Source organism: Myxine glutinosa, unplaced genomic scaffold (genome assembly GCF_964187855.1).
Source record: "Myxine glutinosa unplaced genomic scaffold, kmMyxGlut1.1 SCAFFOLD_759, whole genome shotgun sequence".
Classification (NCBI taxonomy): domain Eukaryota; kingdom Metazoa; phylum Chordata; class Myxini; order Myxiniformes; family Myxinidae; genus Myxine; species Myxine glutinosa.
The window spans coordinates 57,501-74,668 of NW_027616854.1; the positions used below are offsets into that span (position 1 = coordinate 57,501).

The window sequence follows — 17,168 nt, forward strand, 5'->3', positions numbered from 1 at the left end:
GCATATTGAGACCATGTAAGTCTTCTTCTTCTTCCTTTCATCTGCAGCATAAGGCTTCGGGGTGTCGAATGATGCAATGCCCTCTACTGGTTAGGGCAAGAATTTGGCATTTGTTTATGGTACCGGAGATCGCTCGCCTACTCTTCACTCAGCACATCGTGGGATCTTTAACGACCACCAATGAATGCTGGCAGACAGGACACCCAGTGTAACGTCCATTTGAGAGATGGCACACGCATTTTTTTTTTTGTATACTGAATCGAGGCTCGTGAAAGAGCTGACATTTATTTCACAAACAAATCAACCAGACAAACAAAATATATAAAAAGAGGGAGCGGAAGACAACATTGGGAGAGAAGGGGAAGCACACAAACACAACATTTGAGAGCAGGGAGAAGTGTGGGAGGGAGAGGGCTTGGGGGGAGGAGGCGTGGGAAGGGGGGGGGGGGGGGGAACCTGCTTGGTTGGAACCTGCTTGGAACCTGGTTCATTGATGAACCACCCTGCTTGTGAAACACCGGGATGACAGTTTTTAGCTGGGTCGGGATTTTGAACCCAGCCTAGACTTTTTTCTACAGTGCCCGAGATATTTCCTCGGCTACTTTTCAATTCGATCAAGTAATCTATTTTGGCAACTTCTTAATCGCAAGTTACTGAGAAACCCAAACACCTTCAAGTAGTTTGTAGTAATGATGAGTATATATTTATTTTATTTACAATGAGTAAGAGCTGAGTGAAAATTGTAAGCAAAAACAAAATTGTTCGCACAATTTATCAGCTGGTGTGATGATGGCTGTGGGGTTTCGGTGCCACACATGTTAAGTATGCAAACAAAGCCGATAGTCTCAGAACAGGGTAGCCGGGCTCGTTTGATACTTTAGTTGAAGACGATAGTATGACCTGTGTGGGGATACCAGTAAGCAAATAATGTAAGTATTTAATATTTTTTGCCTTCAGGCATGGACAGCCGGTTCGTGAATGACTTGGGTAAAACAAAACGGCGAATGGCAAACCATGAGCCAATAAATTCCACATTCCTGTGCCACCTTCAGTCAAACATCAGGCATTGACAGGTTTGTGAAGGACTTGCACAAAAAAGTACCTCGTCTGAATGTTGCTATATTCAGTCAATGGGAAAACTGTACAACAATAAATTAATACTACAATATTTATATATCAAAATATAATGCTAAATCACGATTGTACTGAGATATTATCATACCAGTGAAACATCATCATCTGTTCACTTCCGGATTCAGGAGCAAGGTCCGTATCGATCGCATTTCAAAATCATAATTGTATTGAGAAATTTATGAAACCTCCTACCTACCTTACGACACCCGCTGGGACCCCAAAACATTCCGCAAAAGGTTATTATATTTCCTTTTAGTAAAATATGCAACTGGAATAGTTACTAAATGTGTCCCTCTATCATGTGACTAGAGCCTCAGTTCCGATTGGTGGACGTTTGTGAGGGACATACAAACATACATACATACATCGGACAGACAGACAAACGCTGTTCCAGACGGGAATTGCACTATGAGCTATACAGTAAAAATGGCAGGACGTTTCACCTGCGAACAACCTCATCATACACTTATTATTGGGAAGTACATGAGGCGGTTGATAGTCAGTTAGAACGACCCCCTGCAGCAAGGGAAAGGAATAAGTCAACCACATTGAGTGGAACACCATCATATGTAGACCAAAGCAGGTGCAGTATCGGCATATTATTACACCCTGAAAGTAGTTCAGGGTGTAATAGTTCAGTAGATTGAACCATCTGGGTTTTTCCGACAATCCAATATTGATGTGGCCATACTCTCTTTAGAATGTCTGATTTCCTGAAAATTAGAATCCAAATCCTTAATACTGTTTCCTTCAAGTATCCTCACCAATAGACTACCACTGTACTTATGAACGATGTGCTCATATGTTCCCCTACTCTCACTTCCTTTTACTGTTTGTCCCACTCAACCTGTTCTTCTTCTTCTTACCTTTACTCCACAACTATTCGCTTCTTTTTGTTCTCCACTAATCTTCTGCCTCCTATTCATTTTCTCAAAATTTACTTTTCTCAATATACTACCACCGCATATTCCCTCCCCACCATGAATGTATGGAAATATAGACATGGGCCTACAGTTGACATCACTAGCTTGGACATCCTTTAATTTACTTGCATACTCATAAACACGTCTCCCATTTTTACATTTTTTGAAAGAACAGCTACTTGAGAAAGTTCACATGTGGGGATTGACTTCTAGCTCTATGCAAAAGAGGTCGTTGATAAATTTGGGGAGGCAAAAACTGAAAGGGTTTCCTGTCATTTATATTCACTAGGGCATGCCCGTACTATATATATATCTAAAATTATATCCCCCCCCCCCTCTATTTACATGGAATGGTTTGGTCCATTCGCAAAGCCAAAGGCAGAGCGAACGGCTTGCGAGTACGGTGACAATCCCCCCCCTCTATTTACATCAAATGGTTTGGTCCATTCGCAACGACCACAGAACCCCCCCCCCTCTATTTACATGAATGGTTTGGTCCATTCGCAACGACCACAGAACCCCCCCCCCTCTATTTACATGCAATGGTTTGGTCCATTCGCAACGCCAAAGCGAACGGCGAACGGCTAAATCGCCATAGCTCGGTAAGTACTTGTCCGATTAATTTCAAACCTTGAAAAGGCACATCCTCGGGTCCCCAGCAATATACCTGGCAAGTTTCAAGTATATCGGACCGGTAGTTGTCGAGAAACAGCGGTCACAGACAAACAAACGTACAAACGTACAAACGTACAGAGATTACTGGAATTATAGATAGATTAGACACTGGAAAAGGAAGTAGATTATTAACACAATAATTATGAGTAACTCCCTTTCCAGATTTAAGGTTCAGATGAAGGACGGGATGAAGGACATTTGCATCGACCCGAAAGCTGTGTGGTTTCAACGTTTCATGAAATGCTTGAAAAGGAAGTAAGTTTCACTGATTTTTGATACCTGAACACACATTTCGCAATGACGAAGTTTTTGAATCCATTTGGAAACATTCACGCATTTACGTTGACTATATTTGCCTGGTCAGAAACAAACTTGGCATTGATTGGCTTCGGGAGAATATCAAATGATTATTTGTTCACAATTTCAAACTTTTCTGCAGCCCTCGTCCTGCAGGTCGTAGTGAAATGAGCACAACATGCTAGGAATTTCAAACAAATCTTTGTTAAATCCATCCAAGATCAGATGATTTTAATGCTGTACAATCTCAAAAGTGTTTATATACAGTCGTGGCCAAAAATATTGGCACCCTTGCACTTTTTTCAAATAATGCACCATTTCTTCCAGAAAATCGGTCAAATAAAAATATATTTTGGTATCCACAAATGTATTTCTTTGGTTTGAAGTGAAACAAAACAAAAATGCTGGAAAAAATCACTAAATGTTAGCTTATTCCACAAATAAATCCTAAAATCGCCCGGACAATATGATTGGCACCTTTGAGAAGTTGTTAGAAATAATTAGATTTCAAGCAGGTGATTCTCCTTTACTTTGGAATTGAACTCACCCGTGGTGAGTTGCAGGTGCCTGCAATATAAAAATCACTTATTCAACAAGTTTGAATAGAGAAAAGGAGTCATTCTGCTGATTTGTGTCACTGTGTGTACCGCAATGAGCATGGAGAAAAGAGAGAAAACCAGAGAATTGTCTGAGGAGGTCAAACACAAGATTGTATCCAAGCATGGATAATCTCAAGGCTACAAGTCCATCTCCAGAGACCTTGATGTTCCTGTGCCCACTGTACGCAATGTTATAAGGAAGGTTAAGGCTCATGGCCACTGCAGCCAAACTTCCTGGACGTGGCCGCAAAAGAAAACTTGATCGAAGATTGCAGTGAAGGATTGTTCGAATGGTGGAGAAAGCACCTCGATCAACTACCTAGCAGATTCAAGCTGTCCTTCAGACACAATGTACGACAGTTTGAACTCACACCATCCATGGCCAACTCAATGATAGGGGTTTCTATGGTAGGAGACTCAGGAGGACCCCCACTGCTGAAAAAGCCCGACTGGAGTGTTCAAAACACATCTGAACAAGCCAAATCCTTCTGGGAGAATGTCCTGTGGACAGATGCGACCAAATTAGAGCTTTTTGCTAAAGCACATCATCTCTATGTTTACAGAAAACAAAATGAAGCCTTCAAAGAAAAGAACTCCTTCCCGACAGAGTACAGTCAAACAATGAGGACGTTCAGTGATGTTTTTGGGTTGCTGTGCTCCCTCTGGCACTGAGTACCTTGAATGTGTGCATGGCATCATGAAATTAGATTACCAAGGCATTTTGGAGCGCAATGTTCAACCCAGTGTCAGAAAGCTAGTTATTTGAAAAAGGTGCAAGGGTGACAATATTTTTGGCCACGACTGTATTTACCTCTGCCACCAAAGTTGGATGGAGGTTGTGTTTTCACCCCTGTCTGTCTGTCTGTTTGTGAACAAGATATCTCAAAAAGTTGTTGATGGATTCGGACGAAATTTGGTATAGATGTAGTGTATGTGACAAGGACGAAATTATTCGATTTTGGTGAAGATCCAGATTCGAATTCGACTTCTAGAATTTTTAAAATGATTCTTCACCATTGGGAGATAGGGCCAAAAACGATACATAGCAGGATATCTCAAAAAGTTGTGGACGGAGTTTTAAGAACCGCCCCCCCTCCCCCCCCCCCCTGAAAAAGCCTTATCAATATGGCAGCCCGCTATCTTGGTCAGCCCACTGCACCTCGCTGGGTCTTAAGCTGCCATTTTGTTTTGGCCTGCTCAAACATGACTTGCCTTGGAAACATGATCGATTAAATCATTACATAATTGAAGCATATCATCAAAATCTGGATTCGGATATGAGGATTTGATGCTGTAGTGGTCTAAATAAATGTCCAGATCTGGAGTGAAATCTTACAAAATTTACTATATCTTGCGATTTTAGAACAAAGTGTATATATTCATTGATTTAAGTGAGGCTGTGATTATTTTTTTTTATTTAACTTCATAATTTTTAACTTAATTCATACTCCCATGGGACAGGGTGTCACTTCACTGCACCTGCGATCTGTTTTTAAAATTCCCTCTAGATTATGGATGCAGATTGCATATATTTTTGAATATGATTAACCACCACTTGGTGAATGCCATTCAGGCTGCTTTTGCAAGCCTTGGCGTTACAGTGGACAGACCTCCCTTTTTGTTTTTATTCAGACTGCTTTTGCAAGCCATGGCGTTACAGTAGACAGAGCTCACATTTTTGTGCAATATACTTTGATTGTATTAATATATAGTTATATTAATGTACCTACAAAAATATACTTATTTTAAAAAACCCAAATCAAACATCGTGTTTGGAACTCAAATCAAACGTCCGCCATGTCGAACTATTTCATTGCAAATGTAAAGTCGACATTTTGTCTGCTCTCAGTGGTTTCCACATTTCACTGATTTGCTGCTTGATTTTCACGTTTATAGAAGACTATTTAAAGGTGAATCTGTGTGTTGCCGTTTTTGTGTACTTCATCTGTGCTGTCCACAAAGTAATTGGCCCAATATGCAAATTCTTAAAATTTCAGGTCAATCTCATGAAAATGGATTCTTTTATGTGACGCTGACCTTTGACCTTTTGACAAAATTATTAACTTGGCTCCTCCATATTCTCAGAATAAAGCTTTGGTGAAAATTTGATGACAAAGCTCAAATGGTAAAATGGTTACAGCCCTGACACGGACACTGCACGCACACACGGACACTGCACACACACCATTCAAGACTTATGGGAAGTTACGAGGGGCGGCAATTTGACATCTCGCCCCGAGCGTCATTTTTCCTTCATACGCCACAGGTCCATTCACTGTACCCGGGTCTGTTTTTAAAATTCCTCCGTCAGGAAGTGACTCATTGTTACAGCGCCAGTACTTTTGCTGGTGATATTGTTACGAATTCCGGATTTATGTGAATTACTATTCAGGTCATTTCTTATCAATGTTTATTCTATTAAAGGTTGTTGTGGTTAAATGGTTAGAAGCGCTCCTGGTAAGAACGAGACCGGAAACGGGATGGTGAACCGGAAGAGAAGGAGGAAGACAAGGTCGGGAGAGAAGCGGCCATCTTGATCCTCGACCAGCTCCGACGCGAGCCGAGTCGATCTTTATCTGCTTTGGAATGCTGCGTTTGAAAAGCCCATCTGGCGAGAGGAGTTACCTGCGCGGGGTGATTGCCTGTTACGTGTCAGGTTGCCGTGGGTTCCTGGAAGGAACCAAGCATCCGGCACTGTTCGCCTCGACGCCTACGAGTGCGTGTACGGGTCGCACCTTGGGCCTCGCGCGCTTTGCGAGCCGTTCACAGCCCAGAGGCCGCGATCACGGGCTCCAACCCCGGTGGCGTCCCGAGGAGGTGTCTGCTGCAGCAGCCGTTCCCGGTACGGGACGTGCACGTTTGGAGCACGTCAGCCAGGGGTCCGTTCAACCGCCCGTGTGCGGAGAAGTCGACCTTCACCTTGGTCTGGAGGGGCCCAGAGACATTGTGAGGGACAGTGACCATTGAGGGTGCAGTGAGTGGGGTCAAGGGGGGAAATATATGAGATGGCCATCTTAGTAATATTGTTGATTGATTGTTGATTGATTGGGAATATATTATTGATTAATCCGGATCCTTGGTGTGGGGTTTCTTATTGACTGGAATTCATATTGATTGCGTTACGAAAGCGTATAAATCATATATCTTTCTGGCGGGGTTCCTCTCACGGTTCGGGGGTCACCGAGACCAGGTAGTCACCGGGAGGACCACGTAACAGAATTGGGGGCTCGTCCAATTGAATTCCGGGATATAAAATTGTATAAAATAATAAAATAATATTTTTATTAATTAAAATTAATTAATTAATTATTAATTGGTAAATTTTTGGGAAATTGTGGTAAAGTCTTGGGTGAAGGTTAACAGGTGTTAACGATAGTCACCATGGCGTTTGTGGCACAGAACTTTGCGGTAACCCCGAGTGAGGCACAGTTCCGAGCGTTACTAAAATCGGACCTCTTGAAATTGGCCAAACATTTTAACTTGGAGGTCCGAACTAATTTGAGGAAGGCAGAGTTGCAGACTGCGGTGATACAATCTATGGTGGGATTAGGAACATGGGACGAGTTAGCCTGGGAGTGGCTACCCGAAAAACCAGAAGACGTTGAGCTCTGGAAACTGGAGTTGCAATTACGGAACCAGGAACGGATCAAAGAAGAAGAAAGGAACGCAGAAAAGGAAAGAGCAGAAGAAGAAAGGAAAGCAGAAAAGGAAAGAGCAGACGAAGAAAGGAGAGTGGAACGAGAACTCCAGGAAAGGTTAGAAAGGATGAAAACAGAGGAAAGGAAAGCAGAAGAGAGGAGAGAAGAGAAACAAGCAGAGGAAAGGAGAGTGGAATGAGAACTCCAGGAAAGGTTAGAAGGGAGAAAAGCAGAGGAGAGGAGAGCTGCAAGAGAACTCGAAGCAGAGGAGAGAAAAGCCGAAAGGGAATTAAAGGAACGTGACATGGCGCTTCAGCAAGAAATTAAATTCAAGGAGCTGGAGTTAATGAGAGAACGGGGAGAGGTACCACCCTTGCTGACTGGGCCGACACATAGCCAGAACACCTGGGATGTGGGCAGACATGTGAGGCTGGTTCCACCCTTCAGTGAAAAGGAAGTCGCTAAATTTTTTCCACACTTTGAGAAAGTGGCTCGACAGTTAAACTGGCCGGAGGAGGCCTGGACCATACTAGTGCAAAGTGTGCTGGTGGGTAAAGCTCAAGATATTTATTCGGCGCTACCAATGGACCAATGTGCAGATTATGAGGTATTGAAGAAGCACATTCTCAAAGCCTATGAGTTGGTTCCTGAAGCTTACCGGCAAAAATTCAGGAATGCCAGGAAGAGGGAGAGTGAGACCCATGTGGAGTTTGCCAGAGTGAAAGAAAACATGTTTGATCGGTGGTGTGAGTCAAAAGGAGTCGGGAAAGACTTCGAAGCATTGCGTGACTTGATCCTGGTGGAGGAATTTCAACAGTGTGTCCACGAGGACATCAAAGGGTACCTGCAGGAAAAGAAAGTACCAAAGTTGTGGGACGCAGCCACCATGGCAGATGATTATGCCTTAACACACCGGATAGGGGTCCACAAACCTAACTCCTCGCCTAGACTTCAGCAGGGGAGTTATGGAACACCCGGTGCGGAGAACGACAATACATGGCGGCGGCCTCGAGATGATTATGGGGACAACTCTGATACCCCAACTGTTAGAAATCAGAGGGCTACGGGCCCAAGACAAACTTATTTTCCGGGGGGCTCAAGGCCGACCCCGAGGTTCTCCTCCGGGCCTACTTGTGCTTTTTGCCATAAAACTGGACACTTGATGTCCCAATGTTACCTCAGGAAAAGGGAGAACCCGGAACGGAATCAGTCTAGTGCGACTCCGAATGCACTGGCAAGTGTGAGAAATCATTCTTGGAGAGCAGAGCCTGGTGAAGATTCCCCTGTCAAAGGTACGGCGTCCCAGGGGAACCTTGTTCATGAGGGCTACAAACCTTTCATTTCAGAGGGGTTCGTGTCACTGGATGGCGACCCGAGTAACCAGAAGCCAGTTAGGGTATTGAGGGACACAGGAGCCCACCAATCGTTGATGCTGGAGGGCATTTTGCCATTGTCAGAGAAGACGGCAACTGGGGTTAGTGTGCTTTTACAGGGAGTCGGGGGCTATGTTAAAGCTCCGCTTCATGTCATCCAGTTGAGTTCTGAGTTGGTATCAGGGCCGGTCACCGTAGGCTTACAAGCCACCCTTCCTGTGGAGGGAATCTCTTTTATTATCGGGAATGATTTGGCCGGGGGTCGAGTTTCTGGTAATCCAATGTTGGTGGAAAAGCCCAGTAAGGAAAATAACACCACTCGGTTAGAGATGGAGATTCCGGGTATCTTTCCATCCTGTGCAGTGACTCGGGCTATGGGTAGAAAGCACTCGGAAGAGAAGGAGGAAGAAAGAGAGGGGGAGTTGGAACCCTTAGAGGTACGGGAAGACAACTCGGAAAGGGGAAATAACCAGGGGAGTGATACCCAGGAATTTCGAGAAACGGTAGTGTCTGGAACGAAAGGGGACGTGGAGTGTCCGTCGGAGACCGCGGGGAACGAAGTTGAGCAAACCGCGCTGGTCCGAAGGAGACTGGTGGAAGAGCAACACGAAGACTCAGAGATCCAGAGTTTAATTGAGAAAGCCGTTACGGAAGAAGAGGCTACGAAGATACCTGTTGGGTATTTCATGAAGGGGGAAACCCTAATGAGGAAATGGAGGCCACCGGAGGTGCCCGCAGACGATGAGTGGAAAGTTCACTATCAGATTGTGGTGCCACCGCTGTACCGGAAGGAGATATTGAGTTTGGCACATGAGACCCCTTGGGCCGGGCACCTGGGAGTGAACAAGACCTGTGACAGGATATTGGTACATTTTTTCTGGCCGGGATTGCGACGGGATGTGGCGGAGTTCTGCAAGTCCTGCCATTCTTGTCAGCTGGTGGGAAAGCCGAATCAAAAAATCCCATCTGCCCCTTTAAAGCCAATTCCAGCTTTTGAAGAGCCATTCAGCCGAGTCATTGTGGACTGTGTGGGCCCTTTACCCAAAACCAAAGCTGGACATCAATACTTACTGACCATCATGTGCGCATCCACCAGGTTCCCGGAGGCAGTGCCTCTGAGGAAAATCACGGCGGCAGTTATTGCAAAGGCCTTGATTAAATTTTTCACTTTGGTTGGTCTACCTAAGGTCATCCAATCTGATCAGGGTTCCAATTTCATGTCCACGCTTTTCCAGCAAGTGGTACACCTGTTGGGGGTGGAACAAGTAAGATCCAGCGCGTACCATCCCGAGAGCCAAGGGGCCCTGGAAAGGTTTCACCAGACTTTAAAGAATATGATCCGAACGTATTGTTTTGAATGTGCCAAGGATTGGGATGAAGGGATACCCCTATTGTTGTTTGCTGCGAGGGAGTCCGTGCAGGATTCCTTGGGATTCAGTCCGTTTGAACTTGTGTTTGGACACGCAGTGCGAGGACCGTTGAAATTGGTGAAAGAACAGTGGTTACTACAGGAGTGCCAGACACCGATGGTGGAGTATGTGTCCACAGTGAAACACCGATTGGCAAAGGCTTGTGACGTGGCATGACGGAACTTGAGAATGGCCCAGGGGAAAATGAAGGAGAGACATGACAAGACCTCGCAGATAAGGAATTTCAGTCCTCAGGACCGGGTGCTAGTATTGCTTCCCGTTCCAGGTCAGCCCCTCCAGGCTAGATATTTCGGTCCTTATGCAGTTGAGGAGAGGGTGAATGAGACAGACTACGTGGTGACCACTCCCGACCGACGGAAAAAGCGACAGTTGTGTCATGTCAACCGACTGAAGAAATATCATGAGAGGGAACCGGTGGAAGACATAGTTCCTGTCTCACCTGTCGTACCGGTGAAAATGGATGGAGACGCCGGTGTGAAGTTTGATAACTTGGATGACCAGGCCTGCCCCAAATTGACGAACACCGAAGTGTTGAGTCATTTGAATGAGAAGTTAGGTCATTTGACGAGGGAACAGCAAGGACAACTGTACAGCCTAATTTTCGAATTTAAACATTTGTTCACAGATGTACCTGGTCGTACGGACTTAGTATATCATGATATCGAGGTGGGGGAGGCCACTCCGGTGAAACAACACCCCTATCGGATGAACCCAGTGAAGATGGAGTATCTTCGGAAGGAGATGCAATATATGTTGGACAATGACATCATCGAACCAAGCAACAGTGAATGGAGCTCCCCATGTGTGTTGGTTCCGAAGCCCGATGGCAGCTTTCGGTTGTACAGATTTAAAACGGGTGAATGCAGTGACCAAGACTGACTCCTATCCCCTCCCGAGGATTGACGACTGTATTGATCGAATTGGCCCAGCTAAATTTGTTACCAAATTTGACTTGCTGAAAGGGTATTGGCAGATTCCTCTTACCGATAGAGCCAAAGAAATCTCAGCTTTGGTCACTCCGAATGGGTTATATCTATAATTTCGCTCTTTCACGAGCCTCGATCTTGTATACAAAAAAAATAAAAAAAATAAATCAGTACAAGGTCCTCCCCTTTGGATTGAAGAACGGGCCGGCTACATTTCAACGACTGATTAATAGGCTCATTGCAGACCTGGAGGGGGTGGAGGCATATCTGGATGATGTAATCATCCACACCATGACCATGGAAGACCACATTAAGCAAATCCATGCATTTTTTCAGACGATGTCCGAGGCAGGGCTGACCATCAACTTAGCCAAGAGTGAGTTCGTAAGAGCACAGGTAGTGTTCCTCGGCCATGTAGTAGGGCAGGGTCAGGTACAACCAGTGACCGCCAAGGTGGAAGCTATCGATCGCTTCCAAGTCCCAAAGGGGAAGAAAGAGCTGATGAGATTCTTAGGTATGGCGGGGTGGTACCGGCGGTTCTGTAAGAATTTTTCGGATGTGGTAGCCCCTTTAACGAGTTTGTTGAGAAAGGAGACCCCATTCGTTTGGGATGGCAAATGTCAGGCGGCCTTTGCCCACGTCAAAGCGATACTAATGAGCTCTCCGGTCCTAACCGCTCCGGACTTTCAAGCACCTTTCAAGTTGGCCGTAGATGCAAGCGATGTAGGGGCTGGAGCAGTCCTGTTACAGGAAGATGAGGATGGGGTGGACCACCCTGTGTGCTACTACTCCAAAAAGTTCAATAAACATCAGGCAAATTATGCCACCGTGGAGAAAGAGACCCTTGCTCTCCTGCTAGGGCTTCAACATTATGAGGTGTATTTAGGAATCACGTCCTTTCCCATAAAGGTCTTTACGGATCACAACCCCTTAACCTTCATTCAAAGAATGAAAAATAAAAATCAGAGGTTGATGAGATGGAGTTTGGCTTTGCAGGGGTTCAACTTGGAAATTGAACATGTAAGGGGCCGGGACAATGTCGTGGCGGACGCTTTGTCCAGAATGAATTAATCTGGGGGTTTTGTGAAATATTGTTGCTTTATTTTTGAGATGTGATAATTGTGCTCGGGGGAACTGATGATTTGGGGTGTGAGATATCTTGTTTGTTTATCAAAGTTGGCCTGCAAAGAAAGTTCTCGCGGTGTTCAAACTTTCTTTCTTGAAGGGGGGGGGGAGTGTTACGAATTCCGGATTTATGTGAATTACTATTCAGGTCATTTCTTATCAATGTTTATTCTATTAAAGGTTGTTGTGGTTAAATGGTTAGAAGCGCTCCTGGTAAGAACGAGACCGGAAACGGGATGGTGAACCGGAAGAGAAGGAGGAAGACAAGGTCGGGAGAGAAGCGGCCATCTTGATCCTCGACCAGCTCCGACGCGAGCCGAGTCGATCTTTATCTGCTTTGGAACGCTGCGTTTGAAAAGCCCGTCTGGCGAGAGGAGTTACCTGCGCGGGGTGATTGCCTGTTACGTGTCAGGTTGCCGTGGGTTCCTGGAAGGAACCAAGCGTCCGGCACTGTTCGCCTCGACGCCTACGAGTGCGTGTACGGGTCGCACCTTGGGCCTCGCGCGCTTTGCGAGCCGTTCACAGCCCAGAGGCCGCGATCACGGGCTCCGACCCCGGTGGCGTCCCGAGGAGGTGTCCGCTGCAGCAGCCGTTCCCGGTACGGGACGTGCACGTTTGGAGCACGTCAGCCAGGGGTCCGTTCAACCGCCCGTGTGCGGATAAGTCGACCTTCACCTTGGTCTGGAGGGGCCCAGAGACATTGTGAGGGACAGTGACCATTGAGGGTGCAGTGAGTGGGGTCAAGGGGGGAAATATATGAGATGGCCATCTTAGTAATATTGTTGATTGATTGTTGTTGATTGATTGGGAATATATTATTGATTAATCCGGATCCTTGGTGTGGGGTTTCTTATTGACTGGAATTCATATTGATTGCGTTATGAAAGCGTATAAATCATATATCTTTCTGGCGGGGTTCCTCTCACGGTTCGGGGGTCACCGAGACCAGGTAGTCACCGGGAGGACCACGTAACAGAATAGAAACTTGGAAGCGATTAAAAAACCCAGCCATCTCACACTTCACTCGTGGAGGCGGAGCTAATAAGAGCTATTTATAGTCAGTATGACTTTGCTCGTTCACATTTTGACACAATTTTTAATTATTCTCTGCATATTCTTATAATAAAGGTTTGTTTAAAATTTGATGACAAATGGTCAAAGGGCATCAAGATTTTCACACTTTTAGTATATACATATAACGTTTCATCTCCCCCCCCCCCCCCCCCCCTCGATTAGTGTCACAATGCAGTTTACACAACCTAAGCAACACAGCTGCATTGATATTATTCATGAATTTCAAATTACAAAGAATAATTGTCTCTAACTACACGCAATAAGCTTATCCTATGCAATAACCCACTAGTTATTTATTTTCCATGACATTATGCAATTAAATCACACTTTATAGACATCCTTTAACAAAAACCTAGTAACAGGAACACACGAGGTATTGCACTGTTTGTTCAACCTTGTACCTCCATTGTCTTCCTCCAGGTGCAAAGAACGTGACCTTAAGTTCTCCCAAGGTGCCGAACGTTTCAAGAAACTTTGTTACTGTCGTGCCACAAAAAAGTTATTCGTTGGCAAGAAGCACAGAGGCTGTGAGCGACGTAAACGGAGGCACCGATATCAATAATCTACTTGCCTTGCAGGAGGTTCCTTTTTGAGTTCAGGAGGCTCTTTCCTCCTTTTTCTGCACAGTGCAACTTTGTGCTCGAACATCAATGGCCAAGTGGCATTAAGACTTTTTTTCCTTTGATTAGTTGATTATTTAGAGCTGGAGGCAATTGAACAAGTCTGTCTGCCTGCGAGCAGGATATCTCCAAAAGTTATGGACATATTCCGATGAAATATGGCGGGCAGGTTGGATGTGCGACAAGGACGAGTTGATTAACTTTTGGTGAAGATCTGGATCCGGTTCCAGATATGAGAATCTTTAAGTGATTCTTCACCATTGACAGATGGGGCCAAAAACGATATATAACACGATATCTCCCAATGTTATGGTCAGGTTATGACAAAACGATGTGGATTTGAGTTGGTGAGGTGATAAGAACAAGCGATTACATTCTGGTTCAGATCTGGCCTGTCCAGTGGGATACAAAATGTAAACTTGCTCAGCCTGGTGGATGTATGCACTCTACCAAGTGCTGCATGTTCTAGTTTTATGTTTTGTCAATTCATTTTTCTCTATATATTGTTAAATTTTAAATTTGGCTTTTTAATAGCTTTATCACTGGTTTCATAATCATATTTCATTGCTTCCATTGCTTGTTTTCTGTGTATTTTACTTGTATTTTGTTGCAATTGTCTGGTCCATATTAACTGTCCTGTTTTGACACTTTGCTGTGAAGTAAAATGGGCAATAGTCCGGCAGCTAAGCTAAATATAGCATAACAATTGTGCATTTTGAGAGGAAAGCACCAAATTTGGCACACTAGTAGACGATCATATTATGAAAAGATCTGGATATTGGGCCATCTCAGATTCAGAGATTCGATTTTTGCAAGATTTGCAGATTTTGCAGATTTGCAAGCTGAGATTGCAACGCCAGGGACGGCCGACTCCTTCCTGCGAGCTGCCCACGTCACCCGCACAAGAAGAGCTCATCAAATCACTGCAGCGGCACTGCACATCCTGCAACACCGTGCGTATGAACGCTACTGTATGACATATGCTGATGATGCAGAAGACCTGCCTGAGTTTGAAGACTTAGTCAGGTTCACTATGTCAATAAATTATATTTCGTTCAAAATCATGGTAGATTAGCAAACCTATACATTTTTGGAAAGGTTATAGCATAAGGAAACTAAAAATCAATGTTTACATTTGGAGAGATACCTATATGGCGGCCATTTTGGATTTTCAAAATGGCCACTGTAAAATACATATTTTGTTCTATTTCTGCCTCTAATTACCCTAAAAACTTTTTAAAATATACTAAACCTATATTTTCAGGGACAAGGAATCCAATGAAAGTATCAAATTAGTGCTATGGGGAATGGTAAGACACGAATCAAAGGTTTTGAATTGCCAAATACTGTCTTTATATTCGCGATAAGTTGCATAATCAAATACATGTTATCATTTTGTACAGGCAGTTAATAACATCAAAATGTGTCACAATAATTCATATCACCAAACACACAGGCAGTCAGCAAAATCATATATACACATGCAGTCAGTATAACTTCACATCTACACAGGCAGTCAATGACAAAATATACACAGGCAGTCAATGGCATCAAACATACACGATTACAGAATATGCCATTTAGAGTTCGTCATCACTGTCCTGTGTGTCGTATCCGACAATATAGTCCGCATCGTTTTCACAGTCCGTTCCACACAAGCAAAGGTCGGTCAAATTGATTGGCAAATCGAATTGGTCGAATGGTCGATCGAATCGAATTCGATGAATCGAATCGAATCAATCGAATTGGTCGAATGGTCGAATGGAATTGGTCGATTGGTCGAATTGGTCGAATCGAATTGGTCGGAATTGGCAAATGTAAACATTGATTTTCAGATTTTCCATGTAATAACGTTTCCAAAAATGTATAGGTTTGCTAATCTACCATGATTTTGAACGAAAAAACATAGTGAACCTGACTAACTGGTGTCACCAGAGAGGAGAACTTTCAGTACTGGGAAACTGTGCTGGAACTAGAGATGTTGGTACTGGTCTACGTGCGTTCTCTGCGGCAGGCTTCATTCACGATGTACCTTGATGCCCTGACGGAACTGGTCCCATGGTTCCATGCCTTAGACCACACACACTATGCCAGGTGGGTCCCTGTTCACCTGAGGGACATGGTTGCACTCCCAATGAAGCACCCAGATGTAGCCAGAGAATTCAGGGCTGGCAACCTCACTGTACAGAAGACGAAGAAGGTGTTCTCTTCGATCCCAATCGAATCGAAATCTTGCAAAAATCAAATCTCTGAATCTGAGATGGCCCAATATCCAGATCTTTTCATAATATGATAGTCTACTAGTGTGCCAAATTTGGTGCTTTCCTCACAAAATGCACAATTGTTATGCTAAGTTGCCCCACTACAACACAATGAATGGATGAAAGAATTTTGGGGAAGATGGTAGGAAAACTAAAATAACTCAATTTTATGTTCACAATGATTCACATACGAGTATAAACTTGCAGTACTATACTTACATTGGTTCATACACAAGTGCTGATCAGAGTCAGAATGAGCAGGTTTTTGGGTTGAGAAAAGTTGCTTTCTCTGCTGGCAGGGAATGTTATTTTGTATAAAGGTAGTTTGTAAAAATATTTATACAAGAGGAACTTTCTGATTGTAATTAATTACTGCATGTTTAAGAAGAAGATGATGTTTCTTTTACACTGATTGTATGAGTCATAAATACCTTTATTCGGTTTAATTCATCTAAAATGTATTTTTTCTACGTGCATCATGTTGTTTTCTACGTGATATAAAACATATGCTATGATGATGTACCATAAATTTCCCTACACTGAAATCAAGATTTACAAAGCTTCTTTTAATATATTTGTGTTGTTTTGCTGAATAAAAGTGAGCTCTCATGCTCTCTAACTCATATATATATATATATATATATATATATATATATATATATATATATATATATATATATATATATATATATATTGTTACGGATACGGAGTACGGCTCTTCCCCTTAGCAAGAGGTGGTTAGCCCCTTGTCTTGTTAAGCTGACCGTCTCCGCTCCTGGTACTTGTAACGCTCTCCCGCGGGATGGAACGGATCAGGGTTATGGGTCCAGGGTTTATCCCGAATACCTTTATCCGTACCTCCACAGAACAAGGAGGCAAGTACTGCTCGAACCCCGGTTTTAGATGTTATAATTGCCGAGCGGTGTTAGCAACACGACGTTAGAGCCATTACCAAAGACTAAACCCGATCCTAAACGTTGGCCAAATCGTGCCACAGGTATTCAATGGGGAAATCACAAAGACGATCGGACGAGCATGAAGGAGAAGACGAAGGTAGGAAATAACAGGATTTATTATTATTTACACCGGACTA

The 17,168-nt window shown here is 44.0% G+C and overlaps 2 protein-coding genes across 2 annotated transcripts in view; both read left to right on the forward strand.

Annotated features, from left to right (window-relative positions):
• Positions 1-16,694, forward strand: part of LOC137425841 (uncharacterized) — a 21,934-nt gene extending 5,240 nt beyond the window's left edge. Inside the window, exons 3-5 of the mRNA XM_068114566.2 lie at positions 1-15; positions 2,895-2,987; positions 13,615-16,694. The exon at positions 1-15 is cut by the window's left edge and continues 94 nt beyond it. Of these exons, the coding sequence (XP_067970667.2) occupies positions 1-15; positions 2,895-2,987; positions 13,615-13,756 (250 nt within the window). The 3' untranslated portion in view covers positions 13,757-16,694. The remainder of the gene's footprint in view (positions 16-2,894; positions 2,988-13,614) is intronic.
• Positions 6,876-11,162, forward strand: LOC144889094 (uncharacterized). Its single transcript, XM_078768959.1, has 2 exons — positions 6,876-7,383; positions 7,480-11,162. Exons 1-2 carry the CDS (start codon positions 7,010-7,012, stop codon positions 10,223-10,225), a joined length of 3,120 nt encoding a protein of 1,039 aa, XP_078625085.1. The 5' UTR covers positions 6,876-7,009; the 3' UTR covers positions 10,226-11,162.
• Positions 16,695-17,168: the final 474 nt, after the last annotated feature.